Source organism: Ursus arctos, unplaced genomic scaffold, assembly GCF_023065955.2.
Source record: "Ursus arctos isolate Adak ecotype North America unplaced genomic scaffold, UrsArc2.0 scaffold_12, whole genome shotgun sequence".
Classification (NCBI taxonomy): Eukaryota; Metazoa; Chordata; class Mammalia; order Carnivora; family Ursidae; genus Ursus; species Ursus arctos.
In genome coordinates this window covers 48,058,910-48,081,374 of record NW_026622786.1, presented here as the reverse complement: position 1 = coordinate 48,081,374, position 22,465 = coordinate 48,058,910, and the positions used below count along the sequence as shown (strand labels likewise).

Genomic DNA, 22,465 nt, shown 5'->3' with positions numbered 1-22,465 from the left:
TGACTCACTGTACCTATTTTCTGACTTTTCTCTTACACTCAGTCACTGTGAACTTCCCCCTCCATAATTATAATGACAATTCTTCTTTTTCAAACCAAAAAATTTGAGCACACATTTTCATAACATCAAATACTCTTACGGAATCGAAGGAACAGATTATCTTAAGACTCTTTTTTTCCTAAATTCTAGAAATCTGGTAGTATCCATGTGACAATATATTTTCTTCTCTTCATCCTGATCCTCTCTCCCTTAAAATGGTACATATTAAGCTTTGAATTTAAAGTACTTGGAAAATGTGAGTTCTGTGAAAAGAGAGGAAAAAATAAACTGGAAGAAGACAAAAATGTAAGCTAGCAGAAACTACGATACTGCAAAGAGGAGAGGTCAAGAGGGAGATAGGACCCTGTATAATGGAGTTTTTTAGCCAATTTTAGCAAAAGTTTAGATGAGGTTAGATTTATTGAAACTCTGCAAAACTCAGAGGGGCAAAAGCATTACAACTTAAATGGAAATGAAAAATGTGTTTGTTTTTTATATTACAATGAATAAAAGGAACCAGATAAATAGTGTTTATAGCTACTTTTCACTTTCCACAGATTACGATTGTTTTTTATTAAGGAACCTTAAGGGAGAAAAGAGACTACTGCTTTTTTTCTTTCTTTTTTTTTTTTTTAGCAGAGCTATAAAATTTCTTAGTACTTTCATGAGCCTAAATATTCACAGTCATGATCAGAAAAGAGAATTGTTTCTGAGAAAGTAGATAATGGTAACATCGAAAATTGCTCTAATGTTTCATTGAGATCTAAACACTTGTGCAGACTTGAAGTAATATTGATGGACCTGGTTGGCCATGGATCAAAGAACTCAAAGTTCTAGTGACTTTGGGCATTCTTGTAGAGATAACGTAATTACAAGATGCTACAAAATCATAGGCAATTTTCACATCTCAACATCTATGCAGCTTTGAACTCTGAATATAGGAGCCAGGAGACCATTTCTTTGTTCCTCATTGTAGCACCTAGCTCTTTCCATCTTGCAACAGAAAAAAGAAATAGAGAATGTTTCTGGTCTATGACCTTTAAAAACTGTGACGTAATCAGGAACTTATTGGATCGGTTCAAGTGAAATTGCATATAATACATATATATTTTGGGGATAGAGACTTCTAGACTGTTATTCCTTAGTAATGGTATGGATTTTAGCTGGGTGCACGATAGCACAGTTAACAAACTACTTCTTTTGGCCTCTTGGTATGATCAGTCTTTATTTTTAGCCACTATAGTGGGTATGTAGTTAACTTTCACTTCCCTAATAACTAATGGTGTGTGTATATTTTCAGATGCTTATTTTCCTATTCATAAAATTTCTTAGGTGAGGTGTTTATTCAAATCTGTTGCTTATTGTTTATTACAATGTTAGTCTTATAATTGAGTTGTAAGAGGTTTTTTTGTATATTATAGACACAAATCCTTTGTACGGATATGTGTTTATACATCTTTGCTCTCATATTTTGGCTTACCTTTTCACTTAACAGTATCTTTAGAGAAACAAAAAGTTTTAATTCAATGAATTCCAAATTTTAATTTTTAAAATTTAATAGCATGTTTCCTTCGTTTCTGACTTAAATAAAAAACCTTTGCCAAACACAAGACCCAGATATTATGCTGTCTTTTTTCTTAGAGTTTTATAGTTTTAACTCTTATATATTTAAAAAAAATTCCATGATCCATTTTGAGTTAATTTTTGTATATGGTATGAAGTAAAAGTAGAGAGTTTTTATTTATTTTTGTTTTATTTTATTTTGCATATGGCTCTTCAATTGTTCTAGCACTATTGTTGGAAAGATTATTCTTTCACCATTTAATTGCTTTAGCACCTTTGTCAAAAATAAATTGACCATGGATGTGTAGAACTATTCCTGAATTCCTATTCTTTTCTATTGATCTATATTTTTATTTTTATGTCAATATCATACTGTCTTGATTACTTTAGCTTTATAATAACTTTTGAAGTTAGGTATATAAATCCTTTAATTTTACTCTTTTTTCAGTCACTTTGGCTATTCTAGGTTTTTGGCATTTTCTTACAAATTGTACTATCAGCTTATCATTTTATAGAAAACACTCATTGGATTTTGTTTGGAATTTCCTTAAATCTGTAGATAAATTTGGGGAGAGCTACCATCTTAACACTATTGAGTCTTCATTCTGTGAACATAATATATCTCTCCATTTAGGTCTTCTTTAATTTCTCTCAACAATGTTTTGTGCATATTTTATCAAATTTATCCCTATTTTATATTTTTGGTGCTATTTTAAGTGGTATTGTCTTTTAATTTTCCTTTTAATTATTTGTTGCTAGTATACAGAACAATTTATTTTTAAAATTTAACTTTGACTTATTTCTGGGATACAAAGATGGTTCAATATTTGCAAATCAATGTGATACATCACATCAACAGAAGAAAGGATAAAAACCATTTGCTCATTTCAATAGATGCAAGAAAAGCATTCAACAAAGTACAACATCTATTCATGATAAAAGCCCTCAATGAAGTAGATTTAGAAGGAATATGCCAACAGAAGATAGGCCATATAAGAAAAACCCACAGCTAACATCATACTCAATGGTGAAAAAATGAGAGCTTTTCCCCCTAAGATCAGGAATAAGACAAGGATGTCCGCTTTCACCACTTTCATTCAAAATAGTATTGGGTGTACTAGCCACATCAATCAGACAAGAAAAAGAAAAAAAAGACATCCAAATTGGTAAGGAATAAGTTAAACTTTCACTATTTACAGATGACATGATGCTATATATAGAAAACCCTAAAGATTCCACCAAAAAACTACTAGAACTAATAAATGAATTCAGTAAAGTTGCAGGATACAAAATCAATATACAGAACTCTGGTGCATTTCTATACGCTAATAATGAAGTAGGAGAAAGAGAAAATAAGAAAACAATCCCATTTACAATGGCGTCAAAAGTAATAAAATACCTATGAATAAACTTAGCCAAGGAGGTGAAAGACCTATACTCTGAAAACTATAAAATATTGATGAAAGAAATTGAAGATGACACAAACAAATGGAAAGATAGTCCATGCTGATGGATTGGAAGAACAAATATTAAAATGTCCATAACCCCAAGGCAGTCTACAGATTTAATGCAATCACTATCAAAATACCAACATTTTTCACAAAACTAGAACAAATACTCCTAATATTTGTATGGAACCACAGAAGACCCAAATAACCAAAGCAGTAAAATAATTGCTTAATAATAATAATAATGAAAAAAAAACTGGAGGTAATAATAAAACTGGAGGTATCACAATCCCAAATTTCAAGATATACTATGAGGCTGTATTAGTCAAAACTGTATGGTACCAGCACAAAATAGACATACAGATAAATGAAACTCTGAAATAAGCCCATATATAAATGGTCAATTAATCTTTGAGAAGGGGGGGCAAGAATACGCAATAGGAAAAAGTCTTTTCCACAAATGGTGTTGGAAAAACTGGACAGCTACATGCAAAAGAAAGAAACTGAACCACTTTCTTACATCATACACAAAAATGAACTCAAAACTATTAAGGACCTAAATATGAGACCTGATACCATAAAAATCCCAGAAGGGAACACCAGCAGTAATGTCTCTGACATCAGCCATAGTAACATTTTTCTAGATATGTCTCCTGAGTCAAGGGAAACACAAGCAAAAATAAACTATTGGGAATAAGTACGTCAAAATAAAAACTTCTGCATAACAAAGGAAATAATCAACAAAACTAAAAGACAACCTCCTGAATGGGAGAAGGTATTTGCAAATGACATATCTGATAAAGGGTTAGTACCAAAATATATAAAGAACTTATAAAATTTAACACCACAAAACCCCAAATAATCCAAATAAAAATGGGCAGAGACATGAACGGACATTTCTTGAAAGAAGACACCTAGATGGCCAAAAGACATGTAAAAAGATGCTCAACATCGCTCATCATCAGGGAAATGCAATTCAAAACCACAATGAGATATCATCTCACATGTATTAGAATGGCTAAAATAAAAAACACAAGAAATCAACAAGTGTTGGTGAGGATGTGGAAAAATGTGAACGCTTCTGCACCATTGGTGGGAATGCAAACTGGTGCAGTCACTGTGGAAAACAATATGAAGTTTCCTCAAAAAATTAAAAATAGAATTACCATATGATCCAGTAATCCCACTACTTGGTATTTGAAAGAATATGAAAATACTAATTTGAAAAGATATATGCACCCCTATGTTTATTGCAACATTATTTACAATAGCCAAGATATGGAAGCAGCCTAAGCATCCATTGATAGATGAATGGATAAAGAAGATGTGGTACACACACACACACACACACACACACACACAGTGGAATATTACTCAGCCGTAAAAATGAAATCTTGTCATTTGCAACAACATGGATGGATCTAGAGACTACGATGCTAAGTGAAATAAGTCAGTCAGAGAAAGGCAAATACCATATCATTTTATTCATATGGGGAATTTATGAAACAAAACAGACAAGCAAAGGAAAGGAGAGACCACCCAACAAACAGACTCTTAACAAACTGGTGGTTGCCACTTATCATCATGAGCACTGAGTAATGTATAGAATTGTTGAATCACTATTGTACACCTGAAACTAATATAATACTGTACGTTAACGATACTGGAATTATAATAAAAATTAAATTAAAATAAAATAAGATAAAATAAAATTTAACTCTACAACCTTGCTAAACTCACTGGTTAGTTGCAATAGCTTTTTAAAAATTCCTTAGGATTTTTTTTTACATAACCAATGAAGTCATCTGTGAATAAAGAAAGTTTTATCTTTATTTCTAATTCAGAGTCCTTTATTTCTTTTTCTTGCCTTATTTCTCTGGCTGAGTCTCCAGTACAATATGGAATACAGAACAGACATTGTCTCATTCTTTATCTTGGGAGGAAAGCACTCAGTTTTTAACCACTAAGGATGATACTAAGCTACAGAATTTCATTAATGCCATTTACCAGATTAAGGAAGCGCCCTTTAACCTCTAGTTTGCTGAGAGATTTTATCAGGAAAGAGTCTTATATTTTTTTCAAATGCTTTTTCTGCATGCATTGAGATGATCATATGGTTGTTCTTTAGTCTTTTGACATGATTAATTACATTAATCAATTTTTGAATGTTAAGCCACCTTGTTTTTCTAGGACCACTCCACTCAGTCATGATGTGTTATGCTTTTTGTATATCATTGAATTTGACTGACTAAAATTTCTAAAATAATTTTTGTGTCTGTGTTCATGAGGATGTTGGTCTATGGTTCATATTCTTTCAATGTTTCTTTCTGGTTTTGGTATCAGAGTAATGCCAACTTCACAGAATGAGTTAGGAAGTGTTGCTCGGTTTTCAGTATTTTGCTAAATTGACTGTTCATTTGGTTTTTGTAATAGCTGACAACCTGTATTCTATCTAATACCATGTGTGTATAGAACGGGAATAGAGGGATGCGACTGTGAGTAAAAAAAAAGGGACAACAGCATATCCTTTTAAAGATAAATTGTACTTACTGAATATTTGGAGTTAATGGAAGCCCTTGTGCTTCCATCACCTGTAAATTGAAATTGATAATATTATTTATGTCATGGAATTGTTAAGACTTATTTGAAATAACATGCAAATGATTTGCCACATCACTGGAGCATAGTTGAATCTCAATAAATGATATCCTTTTTTTTCTTATTATCATCAACATCATTATGGTCATCCTTGATATCATCATAACCATTATTTGTATAATGTCCACCATCTAATGATGAAAAACATGGGCATTTCAGGAACAAATTTATAGCTGTTTGCCATTAGAAAATGCCACATCTCTGGCTCCTCACTGTTCTCATAACCTTGCCACAGGACTCTCAAGGCTGGCCTACTACAAGGGAGCAGTGTGATCATCTCTCTGATATGATCTGATGGACCCCTTGGTAAAAATTACGTACTCAACAGAGATGCAATATCTAGAGAACCAATCATCTTCTATCTCAACTGAGACTGTTTTTAAGTTTGTTAATATATTAATAGCTTCATAAGCATGAATTAATTGGAATGCTTTATCTCAAGTAGATGGGACTCAAGATAGATGAGAGCCCTTGCTCTGAAGAGCAAAGAGAGGTAATGCTCACAGCTGATATAGCAAATGGATGCAACAGAATAAATCCTGACTCAAGATTAGGACACCTGTTTATAAGGCCCAGTTTTGGCATTTGTTGGCTATGTTCACCCTTTCAGTCAGATGTTCATTGAGCCCCCGGTGTATGTCAGGAACGTATGTGCAAGTCACAGTGGTGAACAAGACAGATATGATCCCTGAGATTTACTGACATCATTTTAGCCTCTTTGGGACCTTTGTTTATTCTCCTACCTCCTGAGTTTAGTGTGACGAGCACTGACCTAAGAGCACATTGTAATCTGCATTATTAGAGAAAATCACAGAACTGTGCAGATGATTCTGAAGGGTATATGAACTTCAATCTCAGATATTTGAATTGTAATTTTCTGTTACAATCTATGTTCTCCTCATGAAGCTACGAACTCTCAGGAGAAAAGTTGCTATGTACATCTTTGCATCCTGGTATGTGATAACATCTATATGTCTGTTGAATAAATGAGTTGAACAAATGCACGAATGGAGAGTTTGGAAAGAAAGTATACTGATTAAGAATTCCAAAGATCTCAAAAGAATTATTATTTTAAAAAATAACTGAGAAGGAGAAGATATGGATACGATATAGCATACTGGTTAGGATCCTCGAATTTGGAGTCAGGTTGTATCAGTTTAGTTTGGGGAGCCTGATTGTCTTCTGCCAACTTGCTAACAGTCTCTAAAAGAATAAACTTAACAGTTTTTGAGTGTTAGTTATTAAGAGCCTTGAATATAATTGTTCATTTGGTCAATTTCTGCCAAAACTCAAAGCCAATCTAGTTTGGAAGTTGTTCACTTTGTTCCCAAATGAGAATTTACCTTTACTGTCTAGCATCTTAAGTGTATTGAGTATGTATTGATCATTCTGGACCTGAATTATAGGATCAGAATCTCAGTGCCCGGGGCACCTGGGTGGCACAGCGGTTAAGCGTCTGCCTTCGGCTCAGGGCGTGATCCTGGCGTTATGGGATCGAGCCCCACATCAGACTCCTCCGCTATGAGTCTGCTTCTTCCTCTCCCACTCCCCCTGCTTGTGTTCCCTCTCTCGCTGGCTGTCTCTATCTCTGTCAAATAAATAAATAAAATCTTAAAAAAAAAAAAAAAAAGAATCTCAGTGCCCTGTACTTAAATGTTTTTTATAGTTTTGGACAAGTCCCTTTAAAATTCTGGGTCCTCTCTCTCCCTCATCAAGAACGAGAAGACATTAGAATGGACTGTCCTATGGCTTCTGGCAACACTAGCATGCTGATTCTGTGGTTGGGTTTTGAGCATGAACATAGGCTTCCAATTTGTAGTACACTTCTTATTTTAGATCCTGAAACAAATGATAATAGCTAATATATAGGTTGACTGCCTTAAATACCAGATACATGGGACACAAATGCCCAAGCAAAAGAAACAGAGAAAAAGGGACAATTTTGCTGTTACCCTTAAGTTTAAAATATCTGTATCAATGAAACAGGCATAGTGTCTTGGAAATTTATCCAGAAATAAAAACAGAGGCCCCGATTTTCAGTAAGGTGAATCATAAATAACACAGCCTGGAACTGCTCTCTGGGCTCATTTGGAATAATACTACATTCTGTTCAAGGAGGCCATCTGTAAAACATGGGTTCCACATCCCTATCTCCATTCCTCCACCTGCCAGCCCCATCACAATTTATTTCTCTAATCATTTGAACCACAGCCTCAATTCTGTCCTGCAAATTTAGGCTGCAGGGATCTAACCCAACCCAAAGCAATCTTGAATTCTGAAATGGTGACAAAGGAATAATTTAGCCAGTTCTTCCTGGAATATTTCCCCAGTCTGTACATTCCGGTGATGGTCTTTTGGGTCATGCTATAAAGAACCCACTCCTTCATTTTTCCTAATTCTCAGAACCTATCATGAAATATCTTTTCCTTCCAGTAACCCAAGAGGAGCTGAGAAATTCGGGAACACAGCTGGTCAATAAACACAGAGAGTGGAAAACATATCTTACAGAACATATTTACCTAGGTAGAACACCATTTAGATTTTCAGCACCTGTCTGGTATGTTGACTTGTATGAATTTAAATGACTAGCTATCATTTCAATTCAGGCAGGAAATCATTCAGCCATTCTATCATTTACAGTAACTAAAATTCAGGCAGCTAAATACACATTTTTAATCTCTGCTTTTATTGAAGAAAAATACTTATTTTTCACTTTGAGTTTTGCTATAGCTGATATGTTAAAGAAAATGAATGGAGGGGGCGCCTGGGTAGCGCAGTCGTTAAAAGCGTCTGCCTTCGGCTCAGGGCGTGATCCCGGCGTTCCGGGATCGAGTCCCACATCGGGCTCCTCCGCTGGGAGCCTGCTTCTTCCTCTCTCTCACTCCCCTGCTGTGTTCCCTCTCTCGCTGGCTGTCTCTCTGTCACATAAATAAATAAAAAATCTTTAAAAAAAAAAAAAAAAAAAAAAAAAAAAAAAAAAAAAAAAAAAAAAAAAAAAAAAAAAAAAGAAAATGAATGGAGGATAAGGCTATTGCTTGCTGAGTCTACATTTAATGGAAGCACTATTTTATACTCCATGCAGTAGAGAGAAAAATAGAAGCCAGAAAAGTTGCAAAGGAAGTTTCACATAAAATGTTGAAGTTTTTTTTTTTTTTGAAAAGTATTTTAATAGATTAGGGTGGATATCCAAAGTGACCTTAAACATCTCATCAGAAATTTTAAATTCTACCAGCTGATGGTGGTAAGATGTATCTTTACAAATGACAAAGGAGCCCTACACCTTACTGGGGCAGGGCTGGCTCACGGTCACCTCTTTGTCCTTTCCAGAGGCTCTGTTGATTGTGGCAATTCCTGGGGCCAAGATTAATCCTGACATTTGTTTCAATTTCTCTGTTGTGTGTACAAACCGCTCCAAGTTTTTCAAAGAATACAAGTGACAATGTAAAGTGAATGTTCGGGAAACAGACTAAGAGTCGCTGGAGGAACTTCAGAGGTTGAGGATCCGTTTTCTACTCCACACTAAGCTTCTCATGTGCACTTCTCCAATCTTTTGGTCAATTTTGTATTTTTAATGACAGCCCTCTCAATGTGCTAGAGAATGGAGTACTGGCGGATTTCTACGCCTCCTGCAATACGCTCATTAGGACTCCAAAGGCTCGCTGTGACTGGGCAGAGCTTCAAAATAATTTGGACCAAGACTTCACTTTCTCGGGGTTCTGCTTGCTAAAGGAAATCTCAGAAACCAAACTGAACAAGGTGTTAATGATTAATTATGGTTTACTTTGTTTTTCCCCCAGATTATGTTTGCATGTTGACATATAGTATCAATGTCCATAGCCCAAAGTATAACTAATGCGGGAATTTTAGAGATAGACACAAAGCCAAGGATTGAGGGGTTTTTTTGGTTAAGAAAACCTTTTTCAACAACCCTAGTTAAGAGGGGAAAGCACATATATGAACAATTATACAAAACAGGAAAAAAGCTGCCTCTGTTTCTTAAGAGATCTGTGAATTTAGTTTCCTTATAGATGTAAAATAGGGATGATACCACCACTTCAGATAGTTATTTTAAGAATTAAATAACTTGTGAAAGAACATATGCTAAAAGCAAAGTAACTGTTAGCTTCTGTTCTATGCTCTGAAACAAGGATCCTGAATTCGGCATCTGTTTTTCGTATTTTATTACTGAGCATTAGGTTGTGGTTAGAGAGAGAAGGACAAGAAGCACTAAAGGAGAAATCAAGAATCCTCACAACTTTTGTATGTTGTTGACTCAACACAAGTTCTATACAAGGCTAACTCTTACAGGTACACTGGTGACAGAGAAGATGATTAAGGAAGCTGGTAAAGTTTAGTTATAGACACTGCAATTATTGTTAGCTCTTTATCTGCTTTTGCTTTCACTCACTCATTCACTCATTCACTTATTTATTTGAATTGCAAATAAATGATAGGTGCTCAATATTTTTTTCACAAATGAGTGAAAGAGTTTTATGAAGAGTCTATTATGTTGTAAGTACTATTTTAAGTACAAGGAATTTTTAAAAAATAGAAAAGTTTTGCCTTCAGTGGGCATACAATTTAGTGGCAGAGATAGGGATATACCCAGAAAAACATGTGCACACTTCCGAATGTACAAAGGAGGAATTGTCAGAAGTATGTGTCTGACAGGCACTCAGTATGTGCCCAGCCCCAGGGCATTGTTTCTTTGTTACCAAATCTGGGTCATCATTCATTTCACGTGGTTTCTTGCTAACAACACATATCTGTGCAGGCCTAAACAACAGGATCTGTGTAGTTGCCAAGTCCATGTTATTGTCCAAGTAAATATATGGACAGAGAAGGATGTCCCTGGAGGAAGTTTCTGGGTCTCTGACAAATACCCTTCTGCCTGTCCCAAAGGACATTCATTAGAAATATGACCCAGCACAGCTTGTTTCCTGGTGTGGAGAAAGAAGTGGAGCTGTGAGGCTAGGAATTCCAACGTGACTAACTCATACCCAGCCTCCCTATAGTGCATATGTAATACATAGATTCTCACTGGCAGAATATTTTCTACATGGAACAAAGGCTGTTTTTGCCCATAAGATTTATTTTGGTTTGGAGTGGCAGTAAAAAGTCTGGAGTTAAAAGTGCCTACTACTTCGCATATGAGAAACGCATGACTAAATGCATCCTGTGTCTGCTGTTGTGCAAAACTGTGGTCAGCAGAATGGATACAAACAATGATTCGAAGGGGCACCTGCACCCCAATGTTCATAGCAGCAATGTACACAATAGCTAAACTATGGAAAGAGCCCAGATGTCCATTGGCAGATGAATGGATAAAGAAGATACAGTATATCTATAATGGAATATTACCCCGCCATCAAAAAGAACGAAATCTTGCCATTTGCAACAACATGGGTGGAACTAGAGGGTATTATACTAAGCAAAATTAGTCAGAGAAAGACAAATACCATATAATTTCATTCATATGTGGAATTTAAGATGAACATAAGAGAAGGGAAGGAAAAATAAAATAAGATGAAAACAGAGAAGGAGGCAAACCCTAAAAGACTCTTCACTATAGAGAACAAACTGAGGATTGCTGGAGGGGAGGTGGGTGAGGGGATGGGATAATTGGGTGATGGGCATTAAGGAGGGCACTTGATGTAATGAGCACTGGGTGTTATATGCACTTGATAAATCACTGAAACTGATAATACAGTATATGTTAACTAAATTGAATTTAAATAAAAAATTATAAACAGACAGCTATGGTCAGTGGTGATTTCAAGACACAAGAGCACATGCATAAATAAGTTGTCCATGCTTCAAAGCCTGTCGTAGGTTTGGACCAACCATGTTACTGTGAGCACTTCAGTGCCTTTAGTGTCCTCCATTAGCTCTGTGGAGTGCTGCAGGTGCTCACAATTGGTAACAATGCCCAGTAAATCTACCCTCTTGTTTGATAGTGCCTCACAGTGATGGCACCCTGAGAAAGCTTTGGAAGGAAAGACTTTAACCTCCCAACCTCTACCAGAGTCCTCTTGAACCATCTCAAATAAATTAAGAACTAATGTGTTTGCTCTGTAAATGCATATTCAGAAAACAAAACAAAACAGCCAATCTCCTAGCCCCTCATCCCTACCAGTAGGATTATCTCACCTCATCTCCTACTGTGCTGACATTCTGAAGCCACCCCTGTTGGGACAGTTTGGGAGTGTGACTGAGAGCATAGTGTATGGAGTAAAAACAGTGCCTACCTCATAGGGTGACTGTGAAGATTAAGTAAATCAGGCATGTATTAATGTAGTTATTGACACAAATTAAGTGTTCTATAAATATTATCCATAATCAGTGTTATAGAATTAATTATCATTATTACTATTCTTATTGTAAGCATCATAGTACTTGCCTAGTTAGAACATTTCTATGCTAACCATTAACCCAATAAAAGAACCCAAAACTCCCAAGTCCTTTATAATCTGCCTGTAACTTACACTTCTTTCTGACTTTATCTCCTGCTGCATGCTGCCCCACATCCTGTACTTTGCTGTAAGGGCTGACTTACCATTTCCTATATATCATGTGTTTTACCTCCTCTGCCTTTGCTCCTGCTGCTTCCACTGCTTTGGACAGTCGCTACCTGGAAAACTCCTAGCCATCTTTTCATATATTAGAGTTCAATGGCATCTCTTTTGTGATGTCTTCCCTGACTCCAAGCCAAGGGAAAAAGCAGTCACTACTGTGTTACTGTCTTTTATAGGTATTTATGTCTCTCTACAAGATTTCAGGATCTTCCAGATGCTGACTTTATAATTCATCTTTTTTTCCTTTGGTATCTACTACAGAACAAAGAATGTGCTAAGTGCTAACTAAATATTTGTTGAACGGGTAAAGTTTTTAAAAGTATAGAATGTTCTTACCTAGATTATCTCATTTGATCCTTTCAAAACTCCTGGGAAGAAGCCAGGGCAAAGTAGAATAGCGTAATGATTAAAAAACAATTTTTAGGGAAGGGTGATAAATGACTTGTGACTTGAGTCCGTAGGACCTTGAGCAAGTTGCATAATCTCTCTGATCCTCATTTACTTCTTCTGTAAAAAGTAACATTTATACCTATTATTAAATGAGATGATCCAAACCCTCAGTTTGTCTCTCAGATTCCATAGTCTCTCATGGTTCGCCTCCCCCTCTGATTTCCCCCCCTTCGTTTTTCCCTTCCTTCTTCTAATGATCTCCCTGCTATTCCTTATGTTCCACAAGTAAGTGAAAACATATGATAATTGTCTTTCTCTGCTTGACTTATTTCACTTAGCATAATCTCCAGTTCCGTCAATGTTGATGCAAATGTTGGGTTATCATCCTTTCTGATGGCTGCGTAATATTCCATTGTATATATGGACCACATCTTCTTTATCCATTTGTCTTTTGAAGGGCATCTCGGCTCCTTCCACAGTTTGGCTATTGTGGACATTGCTGCTAAAACACCATTGATTAAATGACATCATACACACTAATACCTTGAATTTGTATAATGCTTTTCCTCCAGAGTATGCAGGCTTTTCTTGTGATACTTCATGTATCTTCTCAGCTATATAAAATGCTATTCCTATCATTTTACATTTGTTCATTCATTATATATATATATATATATATATATATATGGCTTGCTACATGCTGCCACTGGACTAGATACTAGAGATACAAAAATGAAAGAGACTGCAACTCTGTTCTTGACTATTAATCTAGGTGAAGGAGTCTGACATGGAATAAGCCACAAGTACTCAACCTAGTGAGTACTATCATGGTGACATTAGCAGTGGAAGCTTATGGCAGCAGGAACATATGAAGTTTGCTTAGGAATAATGGAAATGAAAGAGAAGTAGATGAGATTATTTAAAAAATAGCATGTCAAATAAAAAGGTGAAGAGACCTGTACTGGATTCCTAGAGGCTGTCCACCATGAAGGAGGCAGAGAAAAACAAATACCATATGAATTCACTCACATGTGGAATTTAAGAACCAAAACAAATGAACAAAGGGAAAAAAAAGAGACAAACCAGAAAAGACTCTTAACTGTAAAGAACAAACAGATGGTTACCAAAGAGGAGTTGGGTGATGACTGAAATAGCTGAAGGGGATTAAGGGTACTCTTACCATGGTGAGCACTGAGTAATGTATAGAATTGTTGAATCCCTCTATTGTACACCTGAAACTAATTTAACACTGTATGTTAACTCTAATGGAATTAAAATTTAAAAAATATGTCTAACTGCAATTACTAATGTAGTAGGATCTGTTTTAAAAGATGTGGAGAGACTTGGCAAGGGAAACAAAAACAAAATTAAACTATTGGGACTACACCAAAATAAAAAGCTTTTGTACAGCAAAGGAAACCATCAAGGAAACAAAAAGACAACCCACTGAATGGGAGAAGATATTTGCAAATGATATACCCAGTAAGAGATTAATATCCAAAATATATGAAGAACTTATACAACTCCACACCAAGAAAGCAAATAATTCAATTCGAAATGGGCAGAAGACATGAACAGACATCTTTCCAAAGAAGGCATAGAGATGGCCAACAGACACATGAAAAGATGTTCAACATCAGTCATCATCAGGGAAACTAAATCAAAACCACAATGAGGTATTACCTCATACCTGTCAGAATGGCTAAAATCAAAACCATAAGAAACAACAATTGTTGTCAGGGATGTGGAGGAAAAAGGAACCCTCCTGCAGTGTTGGTGGGAATGCAAACTGGTACAGCACTGTGGAAAACAGTATGAAGTTCTTCAAAACCTTAAAAATAGAATTACCATATGATCCAATAATTCTACTAATGGGTATTTACCCAAAGAAAATGAAAACACTGATTTGAAAAGATAATGTAACATTATTATATTTATTGCAACACTATTTACAATAGCCAAGATATGGAAGCAAACCAAGTGTCCATCAATAGATGTGTGGAAAAAAGAAATGCAGTATATGTCTACAATGAAATATTACTCAGCCATAAAAAAGAATGAAATCTTGCCATTTGCAACAACATGGATGGACCTAGAGGGTATAATGCTAAGTGAAATAAGTCAGAGAAAGGCAAATACCATATGATTTACTCATATATGGAATTTAAGAAACAAAACAGATGAACAAAGGAATAAAAGAGAGAGAGAGAGAGAAACCAGAAAAGACTCTTGACTATAGAGAACAGATGGTTCCCAGAGGGGAGGTGGGTGGGGAGATGGGTGAAATAGGTGAAGGGGATTAAGAGTACACTAATCCAGATGAGCACTGAGTAATGTATGGAATTGTTGAATCCCTCTATTGTACACCTGATACTGTTTGTTTGTTTGTTTTTTTCAAAAACACACATAGTAACAATGTGGGAACTAGGGAGTCCAATTCTAAGATTTGATTTAAGCAAAACTGCTAGTGGCTTTGAACTGAGAAAGTCCCTAGACCACAGGTTTTGTGGAACTCCATTCCTCAAGATAGCTGTAAACTAGAGCTGTGTAAACTGGCCTTGTATAGAATGCTCTGTTCTGTCGTAGAAAACATATAAGTCCTTTGGTATTTTTATTTTATTTTATTTTATTAATGATTTTTATTATATTTAATGACTAATCCAAAGCTATGAAATAAAGTACTAATAAAGACTAATAGGCATAGCTGTGCTTTGATTCAGCACTTTTCATGTGAAGTCCATTTTCAGAGGCCCCTTTTACCTTCAAAATGTAAAAGCTTATCCCTTCGTCACATCTCAGTGTAGTTTTATAAAAAGCAATTTGAAAGCAACTAAGGGTAAAAAAAAAAAAGTGGTTCTTTTCCCTAAAGTCATCTTTTTTTTTTTCTTTTATTGCAAGCATGCCTTACAAGAATCAGGCCAGGTACAGGTTTCTGATAAAATATGATTTAATCTTTGGGTTAACTTTTGCGGTTGACCTTACAATTTAAGCACATTCTATAAAACATCAGATGTGGAGAGAATAGAAAATAGTAATTAAAAATTAATTGGGTAATAAATGAAAAACCTAGTAAAATATTGACCAAATAATTAACTTTGTCTTTGGCCACCCTGGTTAATCGAATACTTGTGACACACATCACTCTGTATGAAATGACATTGCTTTCACCCTAAACCAGTTTTTCTAAATGGTGTTTAGGTCAGAGTGGTGAACTGGGAAACAGATGCAAAGGTAATTCTTTACCAAGTTTCCAGAAGTTTTTAAGGAAGGGCACTTATCTCCACTGCTTCTTATGTTACTAGTAACTAGATGGACAAATAAGCAATACTTTCAACTTGTAATTTATCTCCCATAATTTATTGGATCTTTGAAAACTCCAGTAGAAAGGGAAAAATAAACAGTATTTGCAGTAAGACTTCTACCAATGGGGAAGTTTAGTGAATGAGTAAATGAAATAGGGACAAATATGCTAATGTTCCAAGAACAAAGGAAGTTAGTTATTTTGAGCAACTCAAGGTAGAGGAAACCATTCCTGAATTATTGCTCAAAAAATAGAAATCTCTTATCAGTTTAAACTGCACTTCCAGCTATATAGTCCTATTTTATGTCTCTGATTTTTGGACCTAAATTACATTTATATCTAAAGATGAAGCAAACAGTTCCAAACTGAATAAAGTGTTATTTTATGTTCCCAAAGTATGTCAAGAAATGCCAGTGGACTTTGGCTTCAGGGCTTCTGAAATCGGGAGTGTATATATTCTCAACATAGCTGGATATTCTCGACATAGCTGGCTGGGAGTGGGTAAGGGGAATCTGAAGCCTGCAGCATTGAACCCAGCTAGAGCGTGTTGACCCAGACGCCCACAGCAGCTTCCAGCCACTGAGCTCACTGTAGCCACCTCAGGGACTCCCTGTGGGTTAGTACAAAGGCTTTCATGATCTGGTCCCTACCTGAGTTTTTGCTTCTTCTCTTTCATGTCTAAATCACAATTCACACACTCATTCCCACACCCAGATCTCATTCCCCATCTCATACTATACTCAGACACTCTCTTTTCTGTTGAAGTTTTTATTTAAATTCCAGTTAGTTAACATACAGTGGAATATTCGTTTCAAGCATAGAATTTAGTGATCCAACATTTCCATACAACACCCAGTGCTCATCACAAGTGCCTTCCTTAATCCTTGTCACCTATTTCCCCCACCCCCCATCCACCTCTCCTCTGGTAACCATCAGTTTGTTCTCTATAGTTATGAGTCTGTCTCTTGGTTTTCCTCTGTTCACTCCCCTCACCATGTTTGTTTGTTTTGTTTCTTAAATTTCACATATGAATGAAATCATATGGTATATGTGTTTTTCTGACCGACTTACTTCACTTAGCATAATACTCTCTAGCTCCATCCATGTTGTTGTAAATGGGAGGTTTCATTCTCTTTATTGCTGAGTACTATTCTAGTGGATATATACACCACATCTTCTTTATCCATTCATCAGTCAGTGGACATCTGGGCTTTTTCCATGATTTGGCTATTGTTGATAATGCTGTTATAAACATCAGGGTTCATGTATGCCATTGAATTCGTATTTTTGTATCCTCTGTGTAAATACATTGTAGTGCAATTGCTGGATTGTAGGGTAGTTTTATTTTTAACTTTTTGAGGAAACTCCAAATTGTTCTCCCGAGTGGCTGCACCAGTGTGCATTCCCACTAGCAGTGTGAGAGGGTTTCTCTTTCTCCGCATCCTCACCAACACCTGTTATATCCCGTGTTGTTAATTTTAATTGTTCTGACTGGTGTGAGGTGATATCTCATTGTAGTTTTGATTTGTCTTTCCCTGATGATGAGTGATGTTGAGCATCCTTTCATGTGTCTGTTGGTCATCTGTATGTCTTCTTTGGAAAACAGACACTTTCTTTGCAGTTTTCCTTCCTTCTTTTTTTTTTTTTTAAAGATTTTATTTATTTATTTGACAGAGAGAGAGACAGCCAGCGAGAGAGGGAACACAAGCAGGGGGAGTGGGAGAAGAAGAAGCAGGCTCCTAGCGGAGGAGCCTGATGTGGGGCTCGATCCCATAACACCGGGATCACGCCCTGAGCCGAAGGAAGACGCTTAACCGCTGTGCCACCCAGGCGCCCCAGTTTTCCTTCCTTCTTTACCTGGAATGCTCTTGTGTCCCCAGTCCCCAGGGCACCTTGCTGAAGTCTTACCCTTCTCCAGGACTTAACTCAAACGTCTTCCTTATGAAGACTTTTCAGATCCCCCATCTACACACACATACGCATAGACACACACGATTGTAGACCTTAGGTAGAATCAGGGTCTCCTTCAGTAACAAGACTAAATTAGATTAGAATCTAATTAGTATATTACTAATACTTTAATATTATAAATCCACTAATTGTAATTATTCGCTTACATGTCTCTCTTTTCCATAATTAGACCATGAGCTTCTGAAGGGCAAAACTGTATCTTCTAACTCTGATACATATTATAGTACCTAGCACTTACAAATGGTTTCATAAATGCTTGATGGATGAGTGAATAAACCAATTTTCATCCTTCAAGAACCGAAGCAGTTTCCTTTGCCTCAAGAAGGCTTGCAGGTTCATCTATGATAGGAATAAATTGTATCTTCTCTGAGCGCTCATAACACTTTATTTATTCCTTGCTGTGGCTGCGATCACTAATTTTCCTGGATTTTAATTGAATCTTCCCCATCCTCTAACTTACTAGGAAAACATCATGCCTTTGACTATCTTCCCCACATAGTACTGTGCTTTGAAAAATGTTCTTCTCAATGTTTGCTGAAATAAATTTATATATTTGCAGTATTTTCCCAAATATATATCATTAAACAATGCAATGGTTTTTTTGCAGGGCAGAGATGATCTCAGATTCATTTTTATTTGCCTGGGACCAGCACATAACAAATGCCAAATGAACAGGTGCTATGAACATGAAAGGAGGGAATGACTGCTTAAGAAGCAAAGACTCTACTTGTTCATCCATTGGCAACAATCTGGTCCTTGAGCAAACACTGGGAGTAAGAAAAGTCACAACCACCCAGTTTTAATAGCTAGACTCATTGTATACTTTTTCTTTCGGTGCTTAAGTGTTCTTGGAAATAATGACTTCAGAAGTGATAATGGCAGAGTTCTGTTTTGTTTTGTTTTTTGAACTCAGAAGTTAGGGAAGTATTAACTTTTTGATTTGCTGCCATAGCCTCCAAAATGGTAACAACCCTGCAAGCCGTTGGCAGTCGGTGGGGCAGTCTCTTTCATGGTAGCTGACTGAGAAGTTAAAGGATGCTCTAAGCACGTAAACGACAGGCACATGGAAGAACAGGATGTCTCTAGTTGCTGAGAATAAAATCTTCAAAGATTTCATCGTTCTCACGGCGATAGTAACAGCTCCATTTATTGAAAACTTTTATACACCGTCTTTGTGTTAACCTCTTCACATATATTCTCATTTTATTTTCCTGACAATCCTGTAGACCAAGGATCCTTACCCCCTTGCTACAGAGGAGAAAAGTGAGGCTTAGAAATGTTCATTGGTTTACCCAACATTATGGTGCTATCCTGCCTTATCAGAGGATTCAATTCAATTCTGATAGAAAATCAGGGAAGAAAAAAATCTTTATTGACTCTCTTTCAGGGCCGTATTGTGTCTACTAAATGATCCATATGTGTCTCTGTGACTTAAGAACAGAATTTTATTACCCGAGTTCATCAGAAGCACAGATAAAAATTAGAAAACTTAACTCCTTATGACCTGGGAAGGGGGACCTCAGACCACACAGTAAACTATCCACAAGTCAAAACGATCGCAACCAAGACTTGTACCAAAGCTACCCAACAAACTGGCCTATTGAATTCTCCTTTTTTTGTCTCACTGTCTTGTGTCTCTGCGCATACACATGAGTAATATACATCATTGTGAAAACGTTGCACCATAAATAAGACACATATCTCAAAGTGACTGGCTTCGCTTCAGGAATTCAGCTACCTCTGTTAAGGAGACTTAGTTTGGCAAAGCTGAGTTTCTTTTAATCTTCTATGTCCCCTGACTCTGCAGCTTCACATTAACTCCGTTTGCTCTTAAGAAACTCGGTCTCTCCCTGCTTCATTCCCACATCAGCAAAATTGGCTCATCATCACCAGCATAGGGTTTTTAAAATATTGAACAATAAAAATGTTTGTGGCCTAACTGTAGGGACAATTAGATATCTCCATAGATATGGGAATACGGGCAATACATGTAATATTATCCAGAGAATGCTCCTACATCAGTGTGAAGATATAAATAAAGTTAATAGTTACATAAGATGATTTATCATTTGAATTATGAAAAGCACGCTTTCTAAAACATTCTCCAGACCTCCTGTCCTGGCAGAAGCAACCATAACAACAGAAACAAAACTTCCATAAGAAACAGCTGGCCAAGCCTATTACAAGCTGTAATGTCAGCTGTCACAATGATTGCTTCCTCAAATTGACCTCCTCTGACCTAGCAGCTTTCAACTTTCTCTTCTTGGCTCTTTAAGATACTTGTTGATCCCCAATGTGCTTTATATAAACATGTGGTTTATATTTTAAACCAGAGATAAAGAGAGAAGACTGTCTACTATGAGCCCAACAAGATCCCTGGATCCTAAAGTCAAGTGTAAGAAAGCATCTAGGAGGTCTGAGAAAAAGAATAAAAACGTTGGAAGGAAGTACGTTAAAGACAGAAATGGGTTAATAAGAGGCTCTGGGAGCTAATTTCAGAAATTTCTCACTGTAGGTGACATCAAAGATGAAGTTTTGTTTGCACATATTTAAATACACAAGCAAATCTAAATATTGCTTTACTTCCTCCTCTAATTTTCACCTAGGTAGTTTAATTTAGACTAAGCAGGGGCATTTCTCATTTCCTTTTGCCTACTCTTTCTGCTCAGTTATTATTATAAGCAGAAACTATAAAAAAATTATTTTTCCATCATTTGGCATGATTTTAGCCTAAATAATAATAATAATAATTATTAATTATTACCTCAGATGGTTTAATAGATAGATCTTATTTCTTATTCACTAGATACAGGATTCTCTAATAAAAGTGGTCTGGTTACTAGCTGGGTGACCTGACTGACACCAAAACTAAGGGCAGCGCAAGGGCCAAAAGAAAAAAAAAAGAAATGTACTAAAGATAAAACTTGTACACTGAATTGTCATGTACGACTTTGAAAAATCAGTTGAATCTGTCAGGCAGACACTCCTATTAAGGCAAAATTCCAGGTTCTATTAATATGAAAATTCTGTGTAAAAGTTTTATTTTTAACACATTTCTTTTCTGTTGTTTTGGCTCAGTTTTATGGTTTGTGTTTGCTTTTACAATATTTTATAAAGAATTGGGTGCTCTTTCAAAAATATTTTTAGAGATATATTGGCTTCTTCTAGGGATACCAATATAAATGTGACCTGCTTCTAGCCTTTAGGAGTTCAGAATATTCATACACAGATACTTTCAATGGTATTGTTAAGTTCAGTGATCCACGGGAGCAAAGAGATGGTATGGAAAGTGGTAACTACCAAAAAATTCAGAGAAAACTACAGAAGAGGGGTTAATAGAACTAGGAATTAGAGTTTGCCAGTTTGAAAGGGATGGAAGACAAGCTAAGAAAAGGGATTACACGAAGTCACAGAGATACATGGTCTTTCAAGAAGTGAGAAGCTCAGCATGGTTGGGGTTAGGATGTGAAAGCATCAAGTTTTTTGAGAACAGATCCATGTGTGATAAATTTGCAGTGCTGATGGATATTAAGGAGGGCACGCGTTGTGATGAGTGCTGGGCGTTACACGCAACTAATGAATCATTGAACAGTACATCAAAAACTAATGATGTACTATATGTTGGCTAATTGAACATTAAAAAAGCAAAATAAAAGGACTAAAACTAGTAGAGATCAAAACTGATTCAAATCATGTAGGAGGTAGGTATCATTTAAAACATGGAAAGTAGGGTTAGAGACTGTAATTGGTCTCAGTGTAATATAGAGAGGAAGATTATGCTTATAAATACATGAGTTTTGGGTGAGGAGGGACAGTAGGTGAAACTCACTTGTGGCAGTTGGAAATTCAGGGCTAGAATTGGTATAAGCTGATGTAGTTTCTATTTAGCGTCAGCAAAGATGCCTATAACGCAGTGTTTTCGATAGACCATGTAACTTTTTTTCAATAAACTATACAATAAACATCACTTACTTGGTGTGAACTATCTTCTAATGTCATAACTCTAACAACTTAAGTTAGCACTTACAATGCAGCACGCATGTTCTCTCAGCATGCCAGATTTATTACACAAGAGAGCACAACTAATAAAGGTGCTGTGTGCAATGACCAGACCCTGAGTACTTTACGGGACTCACATGGGTTTGGTCCCTTGGATCGCAGGCAACCTAGGTCATCAGAGCACAGGAAACACAGGTCATACTTTATTCCTAGACACTTCCAAATGCACAATGAAAGCCTGAAGAAAAACATGAGTCAGCTGCTACGCATTGTCGCACATTTTCTATTCTTAGTACTTAGGAGGACATTACTGCTGTTTTCCCACATGCTGGCACAGAAAAGAACCAGAAGAAACCTTTCTTGTTTTTCCCTCCATTTTCTCAAACTTCCATGGTCAGATTCTCCACTTGCTTGCTCCATCAGCAATTTTCTAAAGTCACATTTTTTGATACAAGGTAAAAAACTACACTTATTCCAGTTATTGTTTGGGGCAATTTCCTTATATGATTTATTCCTGGCAG

At 36.2% G+C, this 22,465-nt stretch overlaps 1 protein-coding gene across 4 annotated transcripts in view; it reads right to left on the bottom strand.

Moving 5' to 3' along the window:
- Nucleotides 1–22,465, bottom strand: part of PTGER3 (prostaglandin E receptor 3) — a 176,974-nt gene that overhangs the window by 48,859 nt on the left and 105,650 nt on the right. The window contains exon 4 of one of the 4 annotated variants that reach the window (XM_044383736.3): nucleotides 5,600–5,641. The exons of the other annotated variants lie outside the window; for them this stretch is intronic. Within the exon in view, the coding sequence (XP_044239671.1) occupies nucleotides 5,638–5,641 (4 nt within the window). The 3' untranslated portion in view covers nucleotides 5,600–5,637. Of the gene's footprint in view, nucleotides 1–5,599; nucleotides 5,642–22,465 lie in introns of those variants that run through there. 4 annotated transcript variants of the gene reach the window in all.